General features: G+C 38.1%; 1 protein-coding gene and 1 long non-coding RNA gene across 4 annotated transcripts; one reads left to right on the top strand and one right to left on the bottom strand.

Annotated features, from left to right (window-relative positions):
- Positions 1–745: 745 nt before the first annotated feature.
- TMEM18 (transmembrane protein 18) lies at positions 746–5,057 on the bottom strand. The gene is made up of 5 exons (XM_052697916.1): positions 4,916–5,057; positions 4,564–4,684; positions 2,748–2,802; positions 1,792–1,885; positions 746–1,707 (listed from the first exon to the last, which is right to left on the bottom strand). The coding sequence occupies exons 1-5, from the start codon at positions 5,033–5,035 to the stop codon at positions 1,618–1,620; spliced, it is 480 nt and encodes a 159-aa protein (XP_052553876.1). The 5' UTR covers positions 5,036–5,057; the 3' UTR covers positions 746–1,617.
- Positions 5,026–17,631, top strand: LOC128087970 (uncharacterized). 3 transcript variants are annotated; one of them, XR_008210092.1, is made up of 3 exons: positions 5,026–5,089; positions 12,441–12,585; positions 13,226–17,628. It is a non-coding gene; the product is annotated as an uncharacterized LOC128087970 (long non-coding RNA). The 3 variants fall into 3 exon arrangements; XR_008210095.1 differs by having other exon boundaries at positions 5,035–5,089; positions 12,470–12,585; positions 13,226–17,629; XR_008210093.1 differs by lacking the exon at positions 5,026–5,089 and having other exon boundaries at positions 6,631–12,585; positions 13,226–15,113; positions 15,225–17,631.
- The last annotated feature ends 713 nt before the right edge of the window (positions 17,632–18,344 follow it).

The following is an 18,344-nucleotide window of genomic DNA, read 5'->3' as shown; positions in this document are numbered from 1 at the left end:
AAGATTCAACATGAGCTAGTAATGTGCGCTTGCAGCCCAGAAGGCCAACTGCAACCTGGGTTGCATCAAAAGAAGCATGACCAGTAGGTTGAGGGAGGTAACTTTGCCTCTTTGTTCTGCTCTCATGAAACCAGGAATACTGTGTCCAGTTCTGGGGTCCCCAACACAAGGACTTCAAGCTGTTGGAGCAGCTCCAAAGGAGGGCCACAAAGATAATGAGAAGGTTGGAGCACGTCCCTTAAAAGGATAGGCTGAGAGAACTGGGGCTTGTCAGTCTAGAGACCTTATAGCAGCCTTCCAGTACTTAAAAAGGGCCTACAGGAAAGCTAAGGAGGGATTTTTTTACAAGGGCAAGTAGTGACAGGATGAGGGAAAACGGTTTTAAACTAGAAGAGGTTAGATTTAGACAAGATATTTGGAAGAAACTCTTCACTGTGAGGGTGGTGAGACTCCAGAACAGGTTGCCCAGTGAGGTTGTGGAAGCATTCAAGACCAGGCTGGATGGGGCTTCAAGCAAAGCGGTTGAGTGGGAGGTGTTCCTGCCTGTAGCAGGGGGTTGGTACCAGATGATCTTAAAGATCTCTTCCAACACAAACCATTCTGTGATTCTATCGTTTTAGACAAGAGCTTAGGTCTTCGCACAAAGCCTTCACTAAAAATATATGGGCTCTCTTCTACTATATTAATTCCCCCTCTTTTAAACCTCCCTGCTTCCGTTTTCCTAGATGCAAAAAAAACCAGTTACTCCGAGCAGAACTGAAATCTTCTTCCTTTTTAATCAGTCTTTTTTGTTCCATTTCAGTAATTTATTAAAAAAAGTCAAGTGTAAAAAATCTGCAAAAAATTATGAACAAAATAATGTAGAATATTTTAATGTTTTTCCTCTTCCATTATTTTCTTCAAATAAGGGAAAGATTATCAAAATTTCACGCAGTTTTAAGAAATGGTATTTATACACAGAATTAAAATCGTGATTTGAGTTACTTACACAAATAAAATGAAAATTACTGATTTGGTGAAGTCTTGTATGAGATTAAAAAAAAAAATTTAAAATTCAAATTAACTTAAGATACTGTGGATATTTTGATTTATAAAATGCTATTGTATCAGAACTATCCACTGACATACAATACACAAAGGAAGTATGAAACGTGATTTATAAAGAAGTGAAACGCTTCACAGAAGCATGGATTCCTGAGGTATTCCGAATGCAGTTCTTCCATTTACTTGAATTCACAACATAGCTCCCATTGGCATAAGTTAACAGAAGACTGGCTACTTGATAAAGGCAACTCAACATAGTTTTTGTGGGGGAAAAAAAAAAAAAAAGATACAGACAAATGGAAACTGGAAGGTTTTCTCAATGCTATTAGCAGACCTGGTTATGGTGAAAAATTAGCTTGCACTGAAGTATACAAAGACCTGGTGAGCCTAGTTTTCCCAATTTAAGAAGATCAGATGTACTATGGGTACTTTTTTTCCCTCTCTGTCCATAGCCACAAGTTGCAAAGTCCCAGATATCAGACAAAAAATTGCTGCTTCTGGATAAACATACAGAAGGACTGATTATCTGGACAAGTATTATGAAAATTGAAAATGGAAAAGTATTGGACACTCTCACTTCTTCTTATCTTTTTCTGCTTTAATTCTCTGCTGTAGCGTCTTCAGTTCAGTCATTACATTTAAAGTTCTGTAAACCCAGTTGACCTGAAAAATAAGTAAATAATTACATTTAAATCCATTCATATACATTCAATTACCATCTTAAGATGTATTCATATAAATACACACCACAATTATGATAGTATTGACCAGTAGAGGAGCTGAAAATACAAGTGAAATAAACATTCCTCTTGAATCGAAGTACTGATATTTAGAAAACAGCCTGAAAGAAGAAAAAAATAGAGAAATCTTTATTCAGCAGGTTTCACAGAACATTATACCTTCACAGGTATATTCAACTATTCAACATGGATAACATACAGACAATCCTACTTCTTGGGATCCCCAAACATATGCCTGCATTCTACTGTATGAAGCTTGAAGAAAGAGACTGTGTAAGGTTTCTTAAAGGCTCAGGACCCCGTATTGCAACCACAGATAAAGTAACATCCTGTGACTACATAAACAGGAAGGTATATTTGTGCCTCAGAAGTCATGCTTATTCTGAAGTCTTTTAAATTACTTTCTTAGATATTCATTTTAATTATTCATATTAGAAGAGGTAACTAAGTGGTTACTAAATGTAGTGAGGTTGTAAATTAGGTAAGTAAAGCACAGATTTACAGTACTTCTGTAGATAAACTTCATTGCTAACCATATAATTTTCAGCTACATTGGGAAAATGTCATTTCAATTCTTACGAAAATAAGCCACCGATTTACATCTGATACACAGGTTTAGTAAAAAGGGAAATTTTAATGACTTTTATATACATAGACAAACACGTAAAATAGCACCAATGTTTTTGAGAAGTAGTTCTTAACTTCAGCTTGTTAAACTCACAGCTACAAACAACCCATCACCACACACTCAACCAAGAAAAAAACCCAAAGCTCACATCGCATTTCCATTTTACCTGTACCATTCTGGCTTTCTCAAAAGTTTTGTATCCATGCAACACACTCCCTGTCATCCCATTCTACTGCTAAGTAGCTTTCTTTTAGGTTAAAGGCTTTCTGGGGAATGGTACAAAAAAAAACATTTTAGAAAAACATGCTTTTAAATGTGAAATTGAAAACATTTACCTCCAGTTCATGGCTGCTAATTCATTTATATATTCAGCACAGTACACTAAACACACTACAAAAAAGAAAAAAAAGCATTAGACTCAATATCTCTTTGAAAACAATCTGCCATCAGTTCTGCATTACGTATGAGATATATACACCGTACAGTACAATTTGTTGATATGTAGAAGCTAAAACTACACATTCACTATTTAATTGAACAAAAGCAGATCTGAATTAACATCCCATATAATTACTAACAAGTAGTGAAAAAAAGAAACACGTATAGACAAAAACAAACAAACAAACAAACAAATAAAATCTTACTTATCTGAGCTTACAAGAGCTCAGGTAATGAATTATCAATATAAAAAAAAAACAAGTTTTTTCAACAATCTTTTCTGTGACTGCTTTTAAGTTACGTCTGTAAAAAGAAATGTCAGAGCTTCCCTATAACTGGTATGGAATTCAGATATCAAAGAATCATGGGGGTTGGAAGGGACCTCAAGAGATCACCGAGTCCAATCCCCCTGCAGGTACCCTACAATAGGTCACACAAGTAGGCGTCCAGATAGGTCTTGAATATCTCCATAGAAGGAGACTCCACCACCTCTCTATGCAAACTGTTCCAAACTGTTCCAGTGCTCTGTCACCTTTACCATAAGGAAGATCTTCTGCACATTTGTATGATATCATGCTCTAGTACACACTTTTGTCTCAAGGATTAGTATTCTAATTTATATAGCAAGCACTTAAAGTGCATTTATGAAGTTATACCAAACCTTTCCTGTACTGCATGGTCTGAATCTTAAAATACTAGCAGATTTTCAACAGGTGCACAGCAGAATATTCTGATGCAGCGAGATAAAAGCTAATATATTCTTACTCAACAAATACATGCAGTGTAAAGATACCAAAACAGTAAAACAATCCAGTGCAATCACAGGTTTAGCAGGAAAGCAATGGAATCACAAAATGTATCATTTCAAGATATATCATATCAAGATCATCCAGCCCAACCATCCACCTATCACCACTAGCTCTCACTAAACCATGTCCCTCAACACAAAATCCAAATATTCCTTGAACACCTCCAGGGCTGGTGACTCCACCACCTCCCTGGGCAGCCCATTCCACTGCCTGACCACTCTTTCAGAAAAGCAGTATTTCCTAATGTTCAGCTTGAATCTCTCCTGGTGCAGCTTGAAGCCATTCCCTCTAGTCCTATGACCAGTTACATGAGAGAAGAGGCCAACCTCCAGCTCACTACAGCCTCCCTTCAGGTAGTGATAGAGAGCACTAATGTCTCCCCTAAGCCTCCTCTTCTCCAGACTGAAATTTAATTTAAAAAATGGCCTCTGTAAAGTCTTGCTCTGTCACACCACTGTCAAAGCTGGCAGCAGGGCTTACAGTAACCCTGTTCCATTTGAATGAAATGAAATGAATCCATTTGAAAGCTGCATTGACCAAACCGCAGCATTAACTACTGCAGAGCAGGAAACCACTTCTGTCTGTTTTTCAACTTCTTGTCCACTTCTCCAGTGCAACAACAGTTTCCTGGCCTGCTGTATAACACCACAGCACTAACCATGCAAAAACCTATCTATACTTCGCCTATCAGTACAAATAAAGTTTCAAGTCTCTACTTTATGCAGTCTCGTAAGCTAAGTATCTGTAGCTTATAGCTGTTCTGAAACACTTAAGTACATAATGCACAGACACACACGTTACCACAAGATAAATACTTTGCGATCACTTCATGAGTTGCAAATCTTTTTGTTAAACAAGAAAACCATCCCTAAGGAGTTCACAGAAGCACGGATGCGCTACTCACCCATGCACAGAAAGTGCCCTATTTGCACCCGGTAGTGCTGAAAAGAGAAGCAGGTCAGGAGAAAACACAGGACGTGGAAACCTGCCAGCCCCAGCAGCCAGGGCTCGGCCCAGTCCGTCTTCTGTGGAGAAAGAGAAAGGAGACGCGGCGACCAGGTGAGACGCGAGCCCGGCCGTGACGAGCGCCCTGCAGCCTCCCACACCGCAACCAAAACCCAGCTCTGTCACGGAGCGCGCTCACCTGCGTGACGGAGCACCCAGTGCGAGCAGTCCTCCCCCAACGGAAAGGGAGGCTCCCGTTACACGCACGGATCGGTGCCTTTTCCCCTTCCCTCCCGCGGACGGCTCCTCACCGCTAGGATGGTAGACAGCCCCGGAGGACCGTTCAGCGGCTGCTCCATGGCGACGGGGACACTCCGCCTTAGCATAGCCCAAGTCTCGCGAGAAGACACCCAAATAGCCAGCGAGACCATCTTCTCGCGAGAACTCGCAGCGGCTGGATCTCTGCCTCGCCGCTTGGAAAGGAGGTGCCTTATGGGGCTGGAAAATGGCGGCTGCGCCTTTAAGTGGGGTGGGTAGGAAGGTGGCTGCTCTGAGCTCAGGTAGCCTGTCCGGCAGGCAGCCTGCCAAAGGTACTGCCTCTTCTGCCTCTGTGTGTAAAGCGGTAGTCCTTAGAAACACTGCTTCAGCAGACTGTCAGAAGCTGTGGTGTTCAGTATTTCAGCCTGAAGTTAAGAAGTTAGTGTTAGTAAGAGGGACCAAAACCAAAAATACAAAAAGGCTAATCAACATACAGTAACTTGAGTCACATGAAGAGTATTACTTCTTTGCCAAAAGCAAATAGTATATGTATGTTAATAATCTTACTACGCAATTTAAAAGGAAGAAGGTGTCAAGAGGGTTAGTAACTCACTAAATGCACGCGGGGCTGTGAGCAGCCCATTGCTTTTAGGGATTTCAAGGTCAGATTCATTGGCTTCCCACCAGACCTTACAAATCTTAATGGGATTATCTGTGTCAAATGTGACATACTGTCATGCTATTCTGCCATTGCTCCACACTCTACTTCCTTCCCTCCCTCCCTCCATCCCTTTCTGTGGTTTTGGTTTGCTAGATCTGAAATTTGGGATTGTTTTTTTTCTTTTGCTCTTTTTTTTTTTCCCCTGGAGTGTTTAGAAGTGCTTGCTCAAGTGAATACTACTAACACTATTCTCACTTACTACATAGCCAAATACAGGCCAACACTGTGAGCGAATTTCTTTTTACTGTCACACGCTGGCAGTGTAGCATGAGATAGCTGACACTGAGGATGTTTCTCCCTTTTGCTTTAGGTTTTTGGTATTCTTTTTCTCAACAACAATGTTATCTAGAAGCAAATCAAGGGAGTTACTTAAGGCACTGTAAAATTAGGCAGGGTAGTAAAAAGGCTATCATTTCTACTAATGTTTTCCTCCAAATTTTAAAACTGTGGAAAAAAAATCCCATATTTTAGATAGGGAAACAGTGCCAGAAGAAATTGACTTGTCATTTGATAAAGCTTATGATTAGAGTAATAAATTAAATGGTTTGGGATTTTTGCAAAGTGGAATCAGCTTTTGATTGCTCAGAAATTGGCTAGAGTTATCGTCTGTCAATAGCTGATGGTTCATTTCATTCAAGTGATATACTTGATTATATACTCAAAATATACTGTCCAGTCGTGAGTCTGTGCTACAGACAGGGTGAGTGGATGGACTGTCAATGGCTTATTGGGGCTATAATGCACTGTATTAAAAAATTTATGTAGCTTTTACTGTACGCCAAAGTAACAAGAGTGTAAGGTTTTTGTTTCTGTCTTTTTAATAGTGAAATAGGAGTTCCTTCTGCAATAAAGCCAGTAACACTTTTCGTCACAAGGTGGTAGCAGATATGCAAGTATTACCCGCACTTTGATGTAGTGCAGGTTGTCTCAGACATTTTCAGCAGAGATTGAAGTGTGAAATATGAAATTAATGTACTAAAGAATTAACAGATGCACATTGTTATTTTATAAGTAAACACCCGTATATTTACCCTTGTGCAGCATTTTGCAGAGCCAGTATGCTATGTTTATATCCTAATTTTTTTTTTAAAGTACTGTGGAAGGAAATGTACAATGCAGTGGTAATAAATAAATATGCCTGGTCTTTTCATTATAAGTAGTTTGATCAAGTGATATGTAGAACTCAGCCTCTTCTAACCCCGCTACCATATTATTCAAGCAGATTGGATAAAAAATCCTCCCCAAAGTGGGTTGATTAAAGCATTTTTTTCCTTAGAAAACAAAAATATTTTGTTTTCCATAGGAAGGGATTGAAAATCTTAAGTTTATATTTAAGGTGAAGAAAAACAAACTGTTGGGAAAAAAAAAAAGATAAGGAAACCCAAATTTAAGTGCTCAACCCTAGGTATTCACTAGCAGATTCTGTTGCACTCTGTTAAAAATTAATGGGATATGTCTTTTTGTGCTTGCTGTTGAGAAGCTTTAAAGGGATGGAGAAGAGATTTGTTTTACAAATTCTCAATACAAGAAATGTTTCATTTTTTGTTTAATGAATCTTGTTTAATGAATGCTACTAATTGTTTAATGAGTCTCACTAATGAGTGGATAGTTAGATATTTTTTCATTTGTAGTTTCTGCCTTAAGAAAATGAAGTGCCTTTCATTGTAAGATCCATATTTTAAAGTATCTTTGAACAATGGAATACCAATTTCTGATGTCCTTGTATTGAGCAAGCCATGTCCTACACCCTTTTTTCTTAGCTTTTCATAAATTAAATGTTCTGTGTTTGTGGGGTATATTCCATTGTGAAGTGGATTTCATTTAGGAGTACTGGAGTTGTCTTGAGCTATCTAAACATTTCAAACTGTTGCTTGTGAAATAATTCACAACACTCTTAGTTTAAACAGGCAGTTCCATGGGGGAAAGTTATTAGGAACTTTCTTGTCTTTAATGATCAATTAAAAGAATACAAAATGCAAATATATTAGTTTATAAATGTCTTAGTGTGATGACATATGTCAGTGTACATACTCAAATGTCCTGATCAGAAGTCACACATAAGGAGAACTGAACACAGTCTGAAATTATTCTGCTATTCTTTTCCATAGCATGCACATCAGTCTATGGCCATCTGATCTCTCAGGGCCCTGCTGGAGTTGGTGAAGGGCACATTTTTCTGTATGCATCACCAAATCTGATCCCCAGGCAGAGATCTCCAAATGCACAATCAGGAATTGTTACTTCATGCTGCTTTCAAGAACATCTGAGTTGTTTACTGCGCCTTGCAGACCTGTTGTTGTGTTACTGTTAGGTTTTCCAGTTACTTTTCATCCTTCTTTGGTTTGTTACATAGAGGAATGGTACCAGAGCTGGACTGCAGAGAGCAGTGGGAGATGTGGAGGTGAATGTCTCGTGCTTGGTTCACCCATTGCTCACTTCTCCTGTAGAGAAAAAACTTTCCTCCATGCTCTCCCCAAGGGGAGGACAGACTACTTGATGAATGGACAGATCTTTGACTTAAGGCATCCCACTTTCTGGTAGATACAGCTGCTTTGTCTACAGTTAGAAGTTCAGCATGGTTTGGTTTGAACTGCCTCCACTGAAACACCAGCAACAGAAGCTTCCCACAGCTTGGGTCCAGCCAACAATTACTGTCTCATCCTATCCCTGGACAAGATCAACATATCTGAGAAAAACATATTCAACAGTGACCCCTTCCATGTTTCTGGAGGGTCAAAACTTTGGCAGAGGCAAAAATCCTTAGATTTTTGGCCCTTTGATTTTCTTCATGCTTTTTCTACCCTGTGTTCCCCACTTCACTCAGTTGTCTGTGACCCCACGCATGTGAGCAGAGCTGAGATTCTCTAAGGGACACAAATAGCAGCTATCTCAGGGCAAAAGGAAGAATTAATAGATATATTCTGTGTCTCTGTTAGGGAAGAAAAAAGCTGTCAGAAAAGAATGAACAAGCAAGTGAATGATGCAGCACCTCAGCAGACCCTCAGCCAAGGCAGAGATAGAAGCTGCACATAGGTAGAAGCTAGTGACATGTATACTTAATTTCTCTGCTTTGCAAAGGTCTTACTGCAGTTTTGCTGTGGGGCCAGCAACTACTTATTGCTGGCTGTCTCCGAATGTCTTGTTGGCTGCTGCACATGCACAGACTGCTTTGGGCAGTCTTTTCAGAGCTTTGAGACTAGTATAAAAATAGACTGAGCCTGGAAGTCTGGATTATCATCATTGCTATGGACACTTCCAAGCTGTCATTTTATCTGCCCTGAATATTTTCCTTATTTTCGTGGTTCTGCTCAAAAGCTGACTCAAATTCCCAGTGCAACTGTAGTGAACATAGAAAGTTGGTCTCTTATTCATTCTAATACACACTTCACTAAAATCCTTCACCATCCTAGCCCTTGCTGTCATCAGTACTTGATTTTGAGTGCTTCCATTATGTTTGTATCTGCTGTAATTTTACTTTTTTTATAGTATCAGCTTTCATTAGTTATGATGTATTTGGAAATCTGTAATAATAATAGTTTTGTCAAGATATCTTTTGAAATAATGTTTTAAACTGCCTGTAGATTGTTTTGGGGTATGTCACATGTACATTTCATGTTTAGACAATGGATGCTACTTTATCAAACCTTGTGAAAGGATATTGGGATGGACGGTCTCTAGAAGTCTGATGTACATTATTTTATGATTTTATTTTTCCAGTGATACAAACTGGGACTAAGTGGCTAGGAAACAGCACTGCTAAGTACAACCTGGATGTCCTGACTGAACGTAAACCATCAGCGTGCCCTGGCAGTAAATAATGCCAAAGGTCTTCTGGGCTGTATTAACAGTATACCAGGGAGAGTAAGGAATTCAACATTCAATAAGCAACTTCGGTGTCTAGCTTTGGGTACCTCAGATACAAGGAAGACAATGATAAACTATAAGTACTGCAGTGGAGAGCAGGGAGTTGTAGCATTTGTCCCTGGTGCAAGACTGAGAGAAATAGACTTGTTTGGCTTAGAGAAGATATCTCATAGCAGCCTATCAACACCTAGGAGGAAATTATCAAAAGAGATGAATCCAGGCTCCTTTGGTGTATTGGTAGGAGGATAAGATGCAGTAGGCAAAAATTTAAACTAGAGGTTTGGATGGATGTAAGAAGAAAGTTTTTCCCCATAGGGGCAAACAAGCAATGAAATAGGTTGTCAGAGTAGTTGTAAGGAGTTTATTGTCTGAGATTTTTCAGAAGCCAGCAGGATAAAACCCTAACCTGGCCTCCTAGTGGACCTTGGATGGAATGAGCTTCTAAGGTCCCTTCCAATCTGAATTATTCTGATTCCATGATTCTGTATTTTAAAATGAGAAAAAAAAATCAACTGTTTAGTTGTGTACACTAAACAATATTGCATTAGCCTAAAAGTTAAATTGATGTTTTGCATGTTATTTTTCTTTTTTAGAGTCTTAGTCTCTTAACTTCATCTCTTTCATCTACTTTCTGTCAGGGATTTTTTTTCAGTGCAGAATAGCTTCAGGCTTCAACTTCTCTTCCTCTGCTATTCCCAAACCTTACAGACAGTCTGAAATGCAAATATATTTTTGTTCTCTACCTACCAACATGACTGCCTATTAAATTATTCTGCTAATCCCACAAAAGATCTCCTCAGGATTCTTTCTAAGCTCCACTGTGTTCTGGAAAAATAACCAGATTTTACTTCTTTTGGGTCTTTGTTCAGAGCAGAAGAGGCCAACCGTAATTGCAAGCAAAAAAGAAACAACAGCCCTGCCAATATTAGATCCTGCTCTTAATTATGCACTTCATATTCACTGTGACTTCCTCTGAAGCTTTCTTCTTGCAGAATTGCTGCATTGATTTTTATTTTTTTTTTCTTTTTTTTTTTTCAGCTCAGAAGTACCACATTATGGCATTCAACAGGATAGGTTGAAAATTAAATACTTTTACATTTCTTTGATGTATGACTATAGTGTGTGTAGCACATAATTCACTGCATTCAAGTTACAATACGGCTATTGTCATAAAAGGGCAAGAAGGCATAGAGATATTTTGTATGTGTAGGGCAACCATTGTGATTTTGTCTGGATTTCTGGAACTTAATGTTAGCATTGTATTTTCTAAGGTCATGAGTGTATGGCACATCCTGGACTCTTTTGCCTCTTGTTCTTAACATGCAGGAAAGTGTGTGCTACATGGAGGAGGGAGCAGAAGGAACAGGATCTTCAACTGAGAGAGACGTTTTCTCAGACAATAATATGTTTTGAGGGATCTCATCCTCTTCATCTAAGAAACTGAGCACTCTGTATAAAATCTACTTCAGAGCTTGTGCTTCTTCATGGTCACCGTCTTTCTTTAAAGAATCAGGAGAAGAGAGTGGAAAAACTGGGTGGTATTCAGCAACAGAGAAGACAGACAGAGCTAGAAAGCTGGTATCTCCACCTTTTGATCTGGAGTTATGCGTGGCTATAACTTCCTGGTGTTTTTCTATTGCCCATCCTTAGCAGTTCATAATTCTGATGGTGATTTTGGGCCAAATGGCTCAGGCCAACTGTTCAAATTAGTTAAGGTTTGATCTCCGGATATAGAAATCAATTTTCACACATTATAAGTACTTATTGCCATATATGAAAGCGTCTATAATTGCAGAATTATAAATATTTGTATGTTTAACATGCGTCAATTTTGTGTTAGTACCTATTGGCCTGTTCTTACTATCTGTGTGCTAAAAGCATATACACTGAGAGTAATCATGTATTGCAATTTTCTGGCACATGTGTGGGAGCTCCAATGCATTTTGTATCAGGAGGGCTGAGCAGAGGTTAGTTAGTCCCCCTTGAATTTTTTTTTTTTGCAACTTGAGGTTTTACAGATTCATAGGTCATTTCACAATGCTATTCCTCTGCAGCGACAGAGATATGTTCCTAGACTTAACTGATCTTTTCAACGTTGGCTGGAGGAGTTGCTGTGGTAATGATGTTTTGACTTGTTCACTATTCACAAGCAATGTAACATTATATGTATATTAATCCAAGATTGTCTTCCATAATAACACACCAATTCTGTGCTTGAAAGTCCAATGTGGGGAAGATAGTGGCAGAGATTTTAGATGCTGTTCTGAACATAAGTTTTGTAAGACATTTATGTGTCAGAAATTTCAGTGAAATTGTTAAGAGTTTGATCTAGGAGAGTAAACCAGCTGAGCTGATACGTACATTCCTATCAGATGTCCTGCACAGAGTTCCTACAGCAGAGTAAAGGAAAATTGCACGTTAATCTTTGTGTCTGTGGCAGGGACAGAAATTTGAGCTTCCTCATCCGTGTACAAGGAAGCAATTTTTGGATGTAAGCTTTAAGGCACTAGAAAAGGAATTATATAATGAGTCAATTCAGGGAAAAAAAAAATGTTTAGCAGGCTACACGCATGCCTACAAAACCTTTGAGAAAGGTCAAATTGCACGGGCACTTCCAAGTCACTGCTAACTGCATAAATCATATTGCACAGAACATTTTTTTTTTTTGCTAAGACTATATTTTAGAGCTGCAGATCAAACAGCTGCAAGCCTAATGGCAGAATTTTCATTTCCGGGTACAGTTTTTAGAGTTGTGGGCTCGCATGATATTTTGAAAAAGAAACACAGAGGAATGGATCTAGTCTTAAAATTATCACTTGCAGCGAAACATTGTCACAGGTGTAGTTGTAGGGCGCGCTGAAGTGGTGAATTTTGAAAGAGGTAGCCCATTTCAAATTTAGGGCTGTATCTTTTAGGCAGAAGAATTCTAGGACTAGAGGCTATGGTGCAGTTGCATCTTTTTGAAAATAAAGTCTGGATTTATCAAACTGCAGCCTACTGTCTCTATTTTGGGGCTCCCCAGTGACAAGGAAGATACTAGCTTACTGGACCAAGTCAATGGATGATTTCTGCTATGATTAGGAATCTGAAGCCCAAGACATTACAAGGAGAAGTTGAGACGTCTAACTTTGTTCAGAGGTAAGAGAGAAAATGAAGATAATATTACACTGTTAACTTTATCAGATGTGATTTCTCCTTTGAAAACCTATGCTGACAACTGCCAGTCACCTTCTTGTCTTTCATATCGATGGAAATATTTTCAGGATTATTTACACTATTACCTTCCCACAGATTGAAGCAAGGCTATGTAACCTGAAACCCTTCTTGAAGACAGGAATGACACCTTATTTTTATTTTTATTTTATTTTTTCTTATTTTTTTCAGTTTTAGGAACCTTCTCTGACTGCATTTCAAAGATAATTTTTGGTTTTGCAAGCAAAAGTTGACTACCATGAATAGTACTGAAGCCAGAGATTATGTATATATCTATACCTTACTAAATCTTTCCGTGACCAAATAATCAGCTCTTGTTCTGTTGAAACACAGGATTTCAGGAAGAAATGTGTATCTGCTCAGGAATCATATCCCACTCCTCTATCCTGGAAAAGTATTTCACAGCTGGAGATCCACTGCTCTGGCTCACTTCTCTCATTTTCACTTCCAGTGTCCAGTCCTTTCATTTCCTGTTTATATCATAACCAGTACTGCCAGAAAGTAAAGTAGTATCAATTTGTTTTTTTTTGTTTATTGTTTTTTTTTTTTAAAATCTCCCATGCAGTGCCTTTTGATTGCATCCTGGAAAATGAAAAGTGGAAAAGAAAAAAATTCAGCAGAGCAAGGACAATGACAAAATGTAGTAACAACTGGAGCACCACTGAAAATCTATTCCTGAGTCTGTATTATCAATTCAAGGATAATACTTATCCGTGTGCTTGACCTCACCACCCCCTGCAGTATCTGCAAGAACACCTGTAACATTTATAGTTTGCAGTCTTCATTGCAGCATCCTTTCATGCTGTTTTCCCTGGAGTGAAATTAAATTTTACATTACTCAATAGCACTGTCTCTGTATCATGTCAGAATAGACTTTACTAGTGCTTTACTGGATGCTGTATTTACATGAGTATGGATAACACATGGTAATTCTAGGGTAGGGAGAGAAACTTATTCATGCTTGTCCAAATGAGAACAAGCAAAATATATGATCCTATGAAAATATCTAGTCTGTCTTCCTTTCCCCCTTTCCTTTAAGTCAAGCTGATGCAGCTATATCAACACATTTGGTCATGTGGATGCTCATTAGCTGTTGCTAGGGGAAAGATGCAGACCTGGCTTTCATCACTAGCAGTAGATGAGTTACCTTCCATGAGTTCCATCCAGAGGTTTTGAATTTCTCCCTCTGGTCCCTTCCGGGCCCCAGGTGCTGCAGTTTGAATACTGCAGTAGCCTTGTTTTCATTCTCCCAGACAAAAATCTTTGACTTCCTGTGACAGGGATGGATTTGCCTGGCTTTACCTGAGGCTTCGTTTCTGTTCCTGTTTTTCAAATATGTTGCCTTCAGTGTTGTTTTTTCTGTTGTTGTTTTTTTTTTTTTCTTTTTTTTTTTTTTCCTCTCTTGATGCAGCATTGATTCTGTAAGATGGGACTTTGCAGAGATTAGCTTCCATGTGACCTTGGCAGACTTTTTTCAGGTTATTCAGCCCCCTACCTAAACTTTTAATCCTATGCCTGGCTGAGCTCGCCAAAGCATTAATCTCTGATGGGACTGAGGTGGTAACCCTTAGGTAGCTGGTTTTGGTTTGGTTCTCCTGAATTGAAGGTATGAAGATTACTATAAAAACACTTGCATTAGTGAGGCTGATATGGTGTTGAAGCTGTAAAAAGTACAAGTTTGTATTTTGTAAAGACTCAGAAGTTGATCTGTACTGGAAACCATAGGCTAGAAAATAGAGATCCCTTAAGGTGGGCTGAGGAAGAAGGTCTAATGAAGGATGGTAGTTAAAGAAATATATGGGAACTTTCTTCTACGGAAACATTCAGAGCCATATTTATTTTAGTTTGTTCTTGTTTAAATCAAGGGAATCGAATACTTGTCTGTGTAACTTATAGCTTGCTTGATTTGAAGTGTACCATATTCAGGAAGAATCAGAGTACTGCATTCTATCGGTTAACCACTAATTATTGCTTTTTTTTCTACAGATATCAGGTGTATTTTTAGGACTTATGTGCTTGGGTTTTTTGTTTGTTGGTTGGTTTTTAGTGCTGTTATCAAGCTGAGGTTGTGATAGAGAAGCAGTTCTTTCATGCACTTTTATTAAACAGATAAAAAATTAGAATGTGCTCATCAGTTTCCAGTTGCAGATTCCCAGGGAAACACACATGAACAGGAAAAACAGATAGTTATATTTGCCTAGTGATACTTGCATAGCGAATTCTCTCAGCAATCTTGCAGCTCTTTGCTTTTGCATGTTGAGGGCTGGAAGAAATTTGCTGACTGAGATTTGAACTAACGTTGCTGAAGGCTCAGTGCGTACCATTAACCAGTTCCCTGGAGAATTCCAGAAACAAGATTAAAGAGTGTTGTCAGCAAATTACATATGCAATAAAAATGGGGCAATACAGCTAATTGTGAGGCTATGCATACATACTTTAGTTCGTGGTAGAAGGTAAGGAAATTAAATGAACATTCAACAGTCTTCTGTTGAGTAACAACAGTAGATGGCACTCTTTGTTCTTCTTCAGTATATTCCTTTTTTTTTTTTTTTTTTTTTTTTCAGGAACGAACAGGTTTTACGATGAAGGAAGTTTTGTGCTAAAGATCTACATGGTAATAAAAAAAGGGCCAGCGTACCTTTTAAGTTTATGGAACAGTTACTTATGCTTCCTGCAGGTGTTAATAATTGGCCTTTTAGTCCCTACTGCTAAATATATTCTGTGGGTACAAAGACCCTGCAGACTTCTGTAGGACCCCCATTGTATATTAAAAAAGAAGAAAATTTTAGCACCAAGACTTGTAGAATCATGTTGGGAATCTCTGTGGAAATGCTGAACACTGTTACTGTTTTGTTTTTGTTTTTTTCCTAAGTGCTATAACCCTGCACCTCTTTTGGTAATTCTGCCAGGTGCACAGTATATTGCTCTCCCAGTATGCTGTGAATGAAAACCATCGTAAGTCTCAGTTAAGTTACACTGTGTTCTACAGCTGTTTTGCTGCTGTTAAGAAAGAGAAGTCAGCTTCAGGTTGTAAGAAAGCTGATGGACAAGCAGGCAGCAGCGAGAGTGGTTCTGATGTTCCTGTGCATGCCATACACACAGTACCTGAACACTCACTATGTTTAAGCAGTAGTGCCCCATGAGGTGTTTTTATTAAGCAGAATTTTTTTGTGTGTTTACTCAATCGTTGCTGCATTCTAACAACATTTATGACTCTCATAGAAAGCTAATTTGAGATCCCTGGTAACAAGGAAATTATTTAAGGATGCTGATGATTTGGGGACTCTGCTATGTTACATGTTGCAACTGTAATTGCTGACTCCAGAGCCCTGGCCAGCTGCTCAGAAATGGATAATTTTGGTGATGATGTGAAGAATTGTAGTGTCCTGACAAAATTCAGTTACTCAAAGAAGGAAACATCCGAATTTCCTTTGGAGAAGATTGGTTGTGTTACTAGGTAAGTAGAAGAGCACAAGTATTTGGCTAAAACAGGTCTAGGCCATCTCTAAAGTGGATTACTATTTACTCTAAAGCAGGTTACTATGAGCAGATGCTGTTGGGCCTCCATTCATGAAAGTCTGAGCTCCTTGTAGTCTCTAGACAGTCATGAGAGAGAAACTGCCCTAAAAAAAAAAGCAAAGATTATTTTACAGTGTTCTGAGAATGAAGATTTTGGTAGAGAATGGGTTACCATGCTGTGCACAGTGGAAAATATGAATTAGGGTTTAGTGTGTGAAGGGACATGTGCTTCTCTGGCTTACTAAGATAGCTTTGAAGGTTATGGAAAATCCAGCATGAAACCAATCTTGCTGCATTCATATATATATTGTCAGTAGGATTAGTACTGAAGTGCAATCTGACCTTTCTGTATGCCTGTTTCTGTATTTGGGAAATTTATTGATATGCAGTAAAGTTCAGTCTGAGTATATGCCAAAATGTAGGTAATATGCAATCAGGGAAAGAGGGACTAAAACTTGAGTGCAAAGTTATTAATATGATGGATGGATTCCAGTGAGAATCTGTATGAGACATGGAGGAAAAAAATATGATTTAAAAAAGAAAAATATCTGAAACATGTATAAAATATATATATTTTTTCTGTTATAATTAAACATTAGCTTTTAATACTGCAGAACAAAGTGTTTGATTTCCAGGGTCAGTCTCCCTGAAAACACTGCTGTTAATAACTCTCAGTTTGAAGAGTCTTCTGTCATGAACAGTGAAGATCTTCATTAGTTACAGGGACTGAAGACAAAGAAGGTGCCTGGTTGCAGATATAGCAAAATGGACATCTTCAGGAGCTCCAATTAAAGCTTCTATGAAAGAGATTTAAAAAAAAAAAAAAAAGGAGAGAAATACAATGGAGTACACCTGAGTGCTATACATGGAACAATTACATAATGAAAGAACAATAGGATTTTCAGCTTTTCACATTTTCTTGAGACATTATGAAGAATCTGGCAGTGATCAGAACAGTAAATTGAGAAAAATGGTAAGATAAAATGCAGTTATAATGGCAGTAGCAGTAGCAGTGAGCTAATCTCAGTGGTAACTTGTGTGTTGCTATTACTAGATTCACAGTGTGATTATTAATGGCAAATGCAAAGCTGAAACAATGATATTTCCTAAATATGTCGTACTCTATCTGAAACTGTAGTAATTAAAATGTTTATAAATGAATGGAGTTAAGTTATTCTTATTTCATTTGCTGCATGTATGACACTTGAAACTGAAATAACATTTGGGAAAGCATTATTTAACTGTCAAAAGAAAATGTTAGAAATGAGAACTTAAATTGTGAAGTCAGAAAATAGGAACTATTGACTTAGTGTATTGATTCTTTCAAAAATGTGTATGTGCATGAAAATCTGTGCACTTGGTATTCTCTCCTAACAAATAAGTTTGAGGAAAAAAGGTGGTAAGTACATAATTTTTTTCCTGCAGCGTTGTTCAGGAAATGAGAATTCTTAATTTAGGCTTTATTAATAAAAGAGTTGATTATAGATGCTGAAGTGGGCAGGAGTCTTGGAAGCCTTGAAGGAAGCCCAATTTTATGGAATATATGCACAAGAGCTCTTGTTTTCGCAGAAAAAAAATGTCAATAATTATTTTGCTCCTTATAAATAATGTTGATTTTTTTTTTAGTGAGAATTCCTACTGCCTGCTTTTATCCTTTCATTCTACTTGATGATCAAGTGTCGTTTTTGATATTTTTTTTTAAAGAAACTGTTGCAAACTAGATCAATCCACATGAGTCTGCCCTTGCTAGTCATGAAACACTCCTTCTGCTTTTCCTGCTTTACTAAATTGCCTGTATTTTTTTTCCCTGGATATTAGAAGAATATCTTCTTCTGCAGAAAAGAAGTTTAACTTCTGTTTTTGTTGCAATAGGTTTGGATATCCACAAATTTTGTTTCATAGAACAGTGCCCAGAGAAAACATAACAGAATGAAAGTGTATGAGAAGGGGTGGGAACCAACAAATTTTTTTTGGACACCATCAAGATAAAGTCAATATTACTGTCATGTTCAGGAGAAATTACAATTTACTGCATATTTTGTAATGTCTAACAGTTTAATCCAAAGATGCATGAGACATTGTAATCTTTAGTATTTCAGTTTGCACATACCCACATATTCTTTCCTTGACAGTATGAGAGGATTGCTACTGAATTCTGCTGTTTC

The sequence above is a fragment of the Tympanuchus pallidicinctus genome, unplaced genomic scaffold, assembly GCF_026119805.1.
Source record: "Tympanuchus pallidicinctus isolate F22 unplaced genomic scaffold, pur_lepc_1.0 scaffold1, whole genome shotgun sequence".
Lineage (NCBI taxonomy): Eukaryota > Metazoa > Chordata > Aves > Galliformes > Phasianidae > Tympanuchus > Tympanuchus pallidicinctus.
This window is presented reverse-complemented; position numbering and strand designations above follow the sequence as displayed.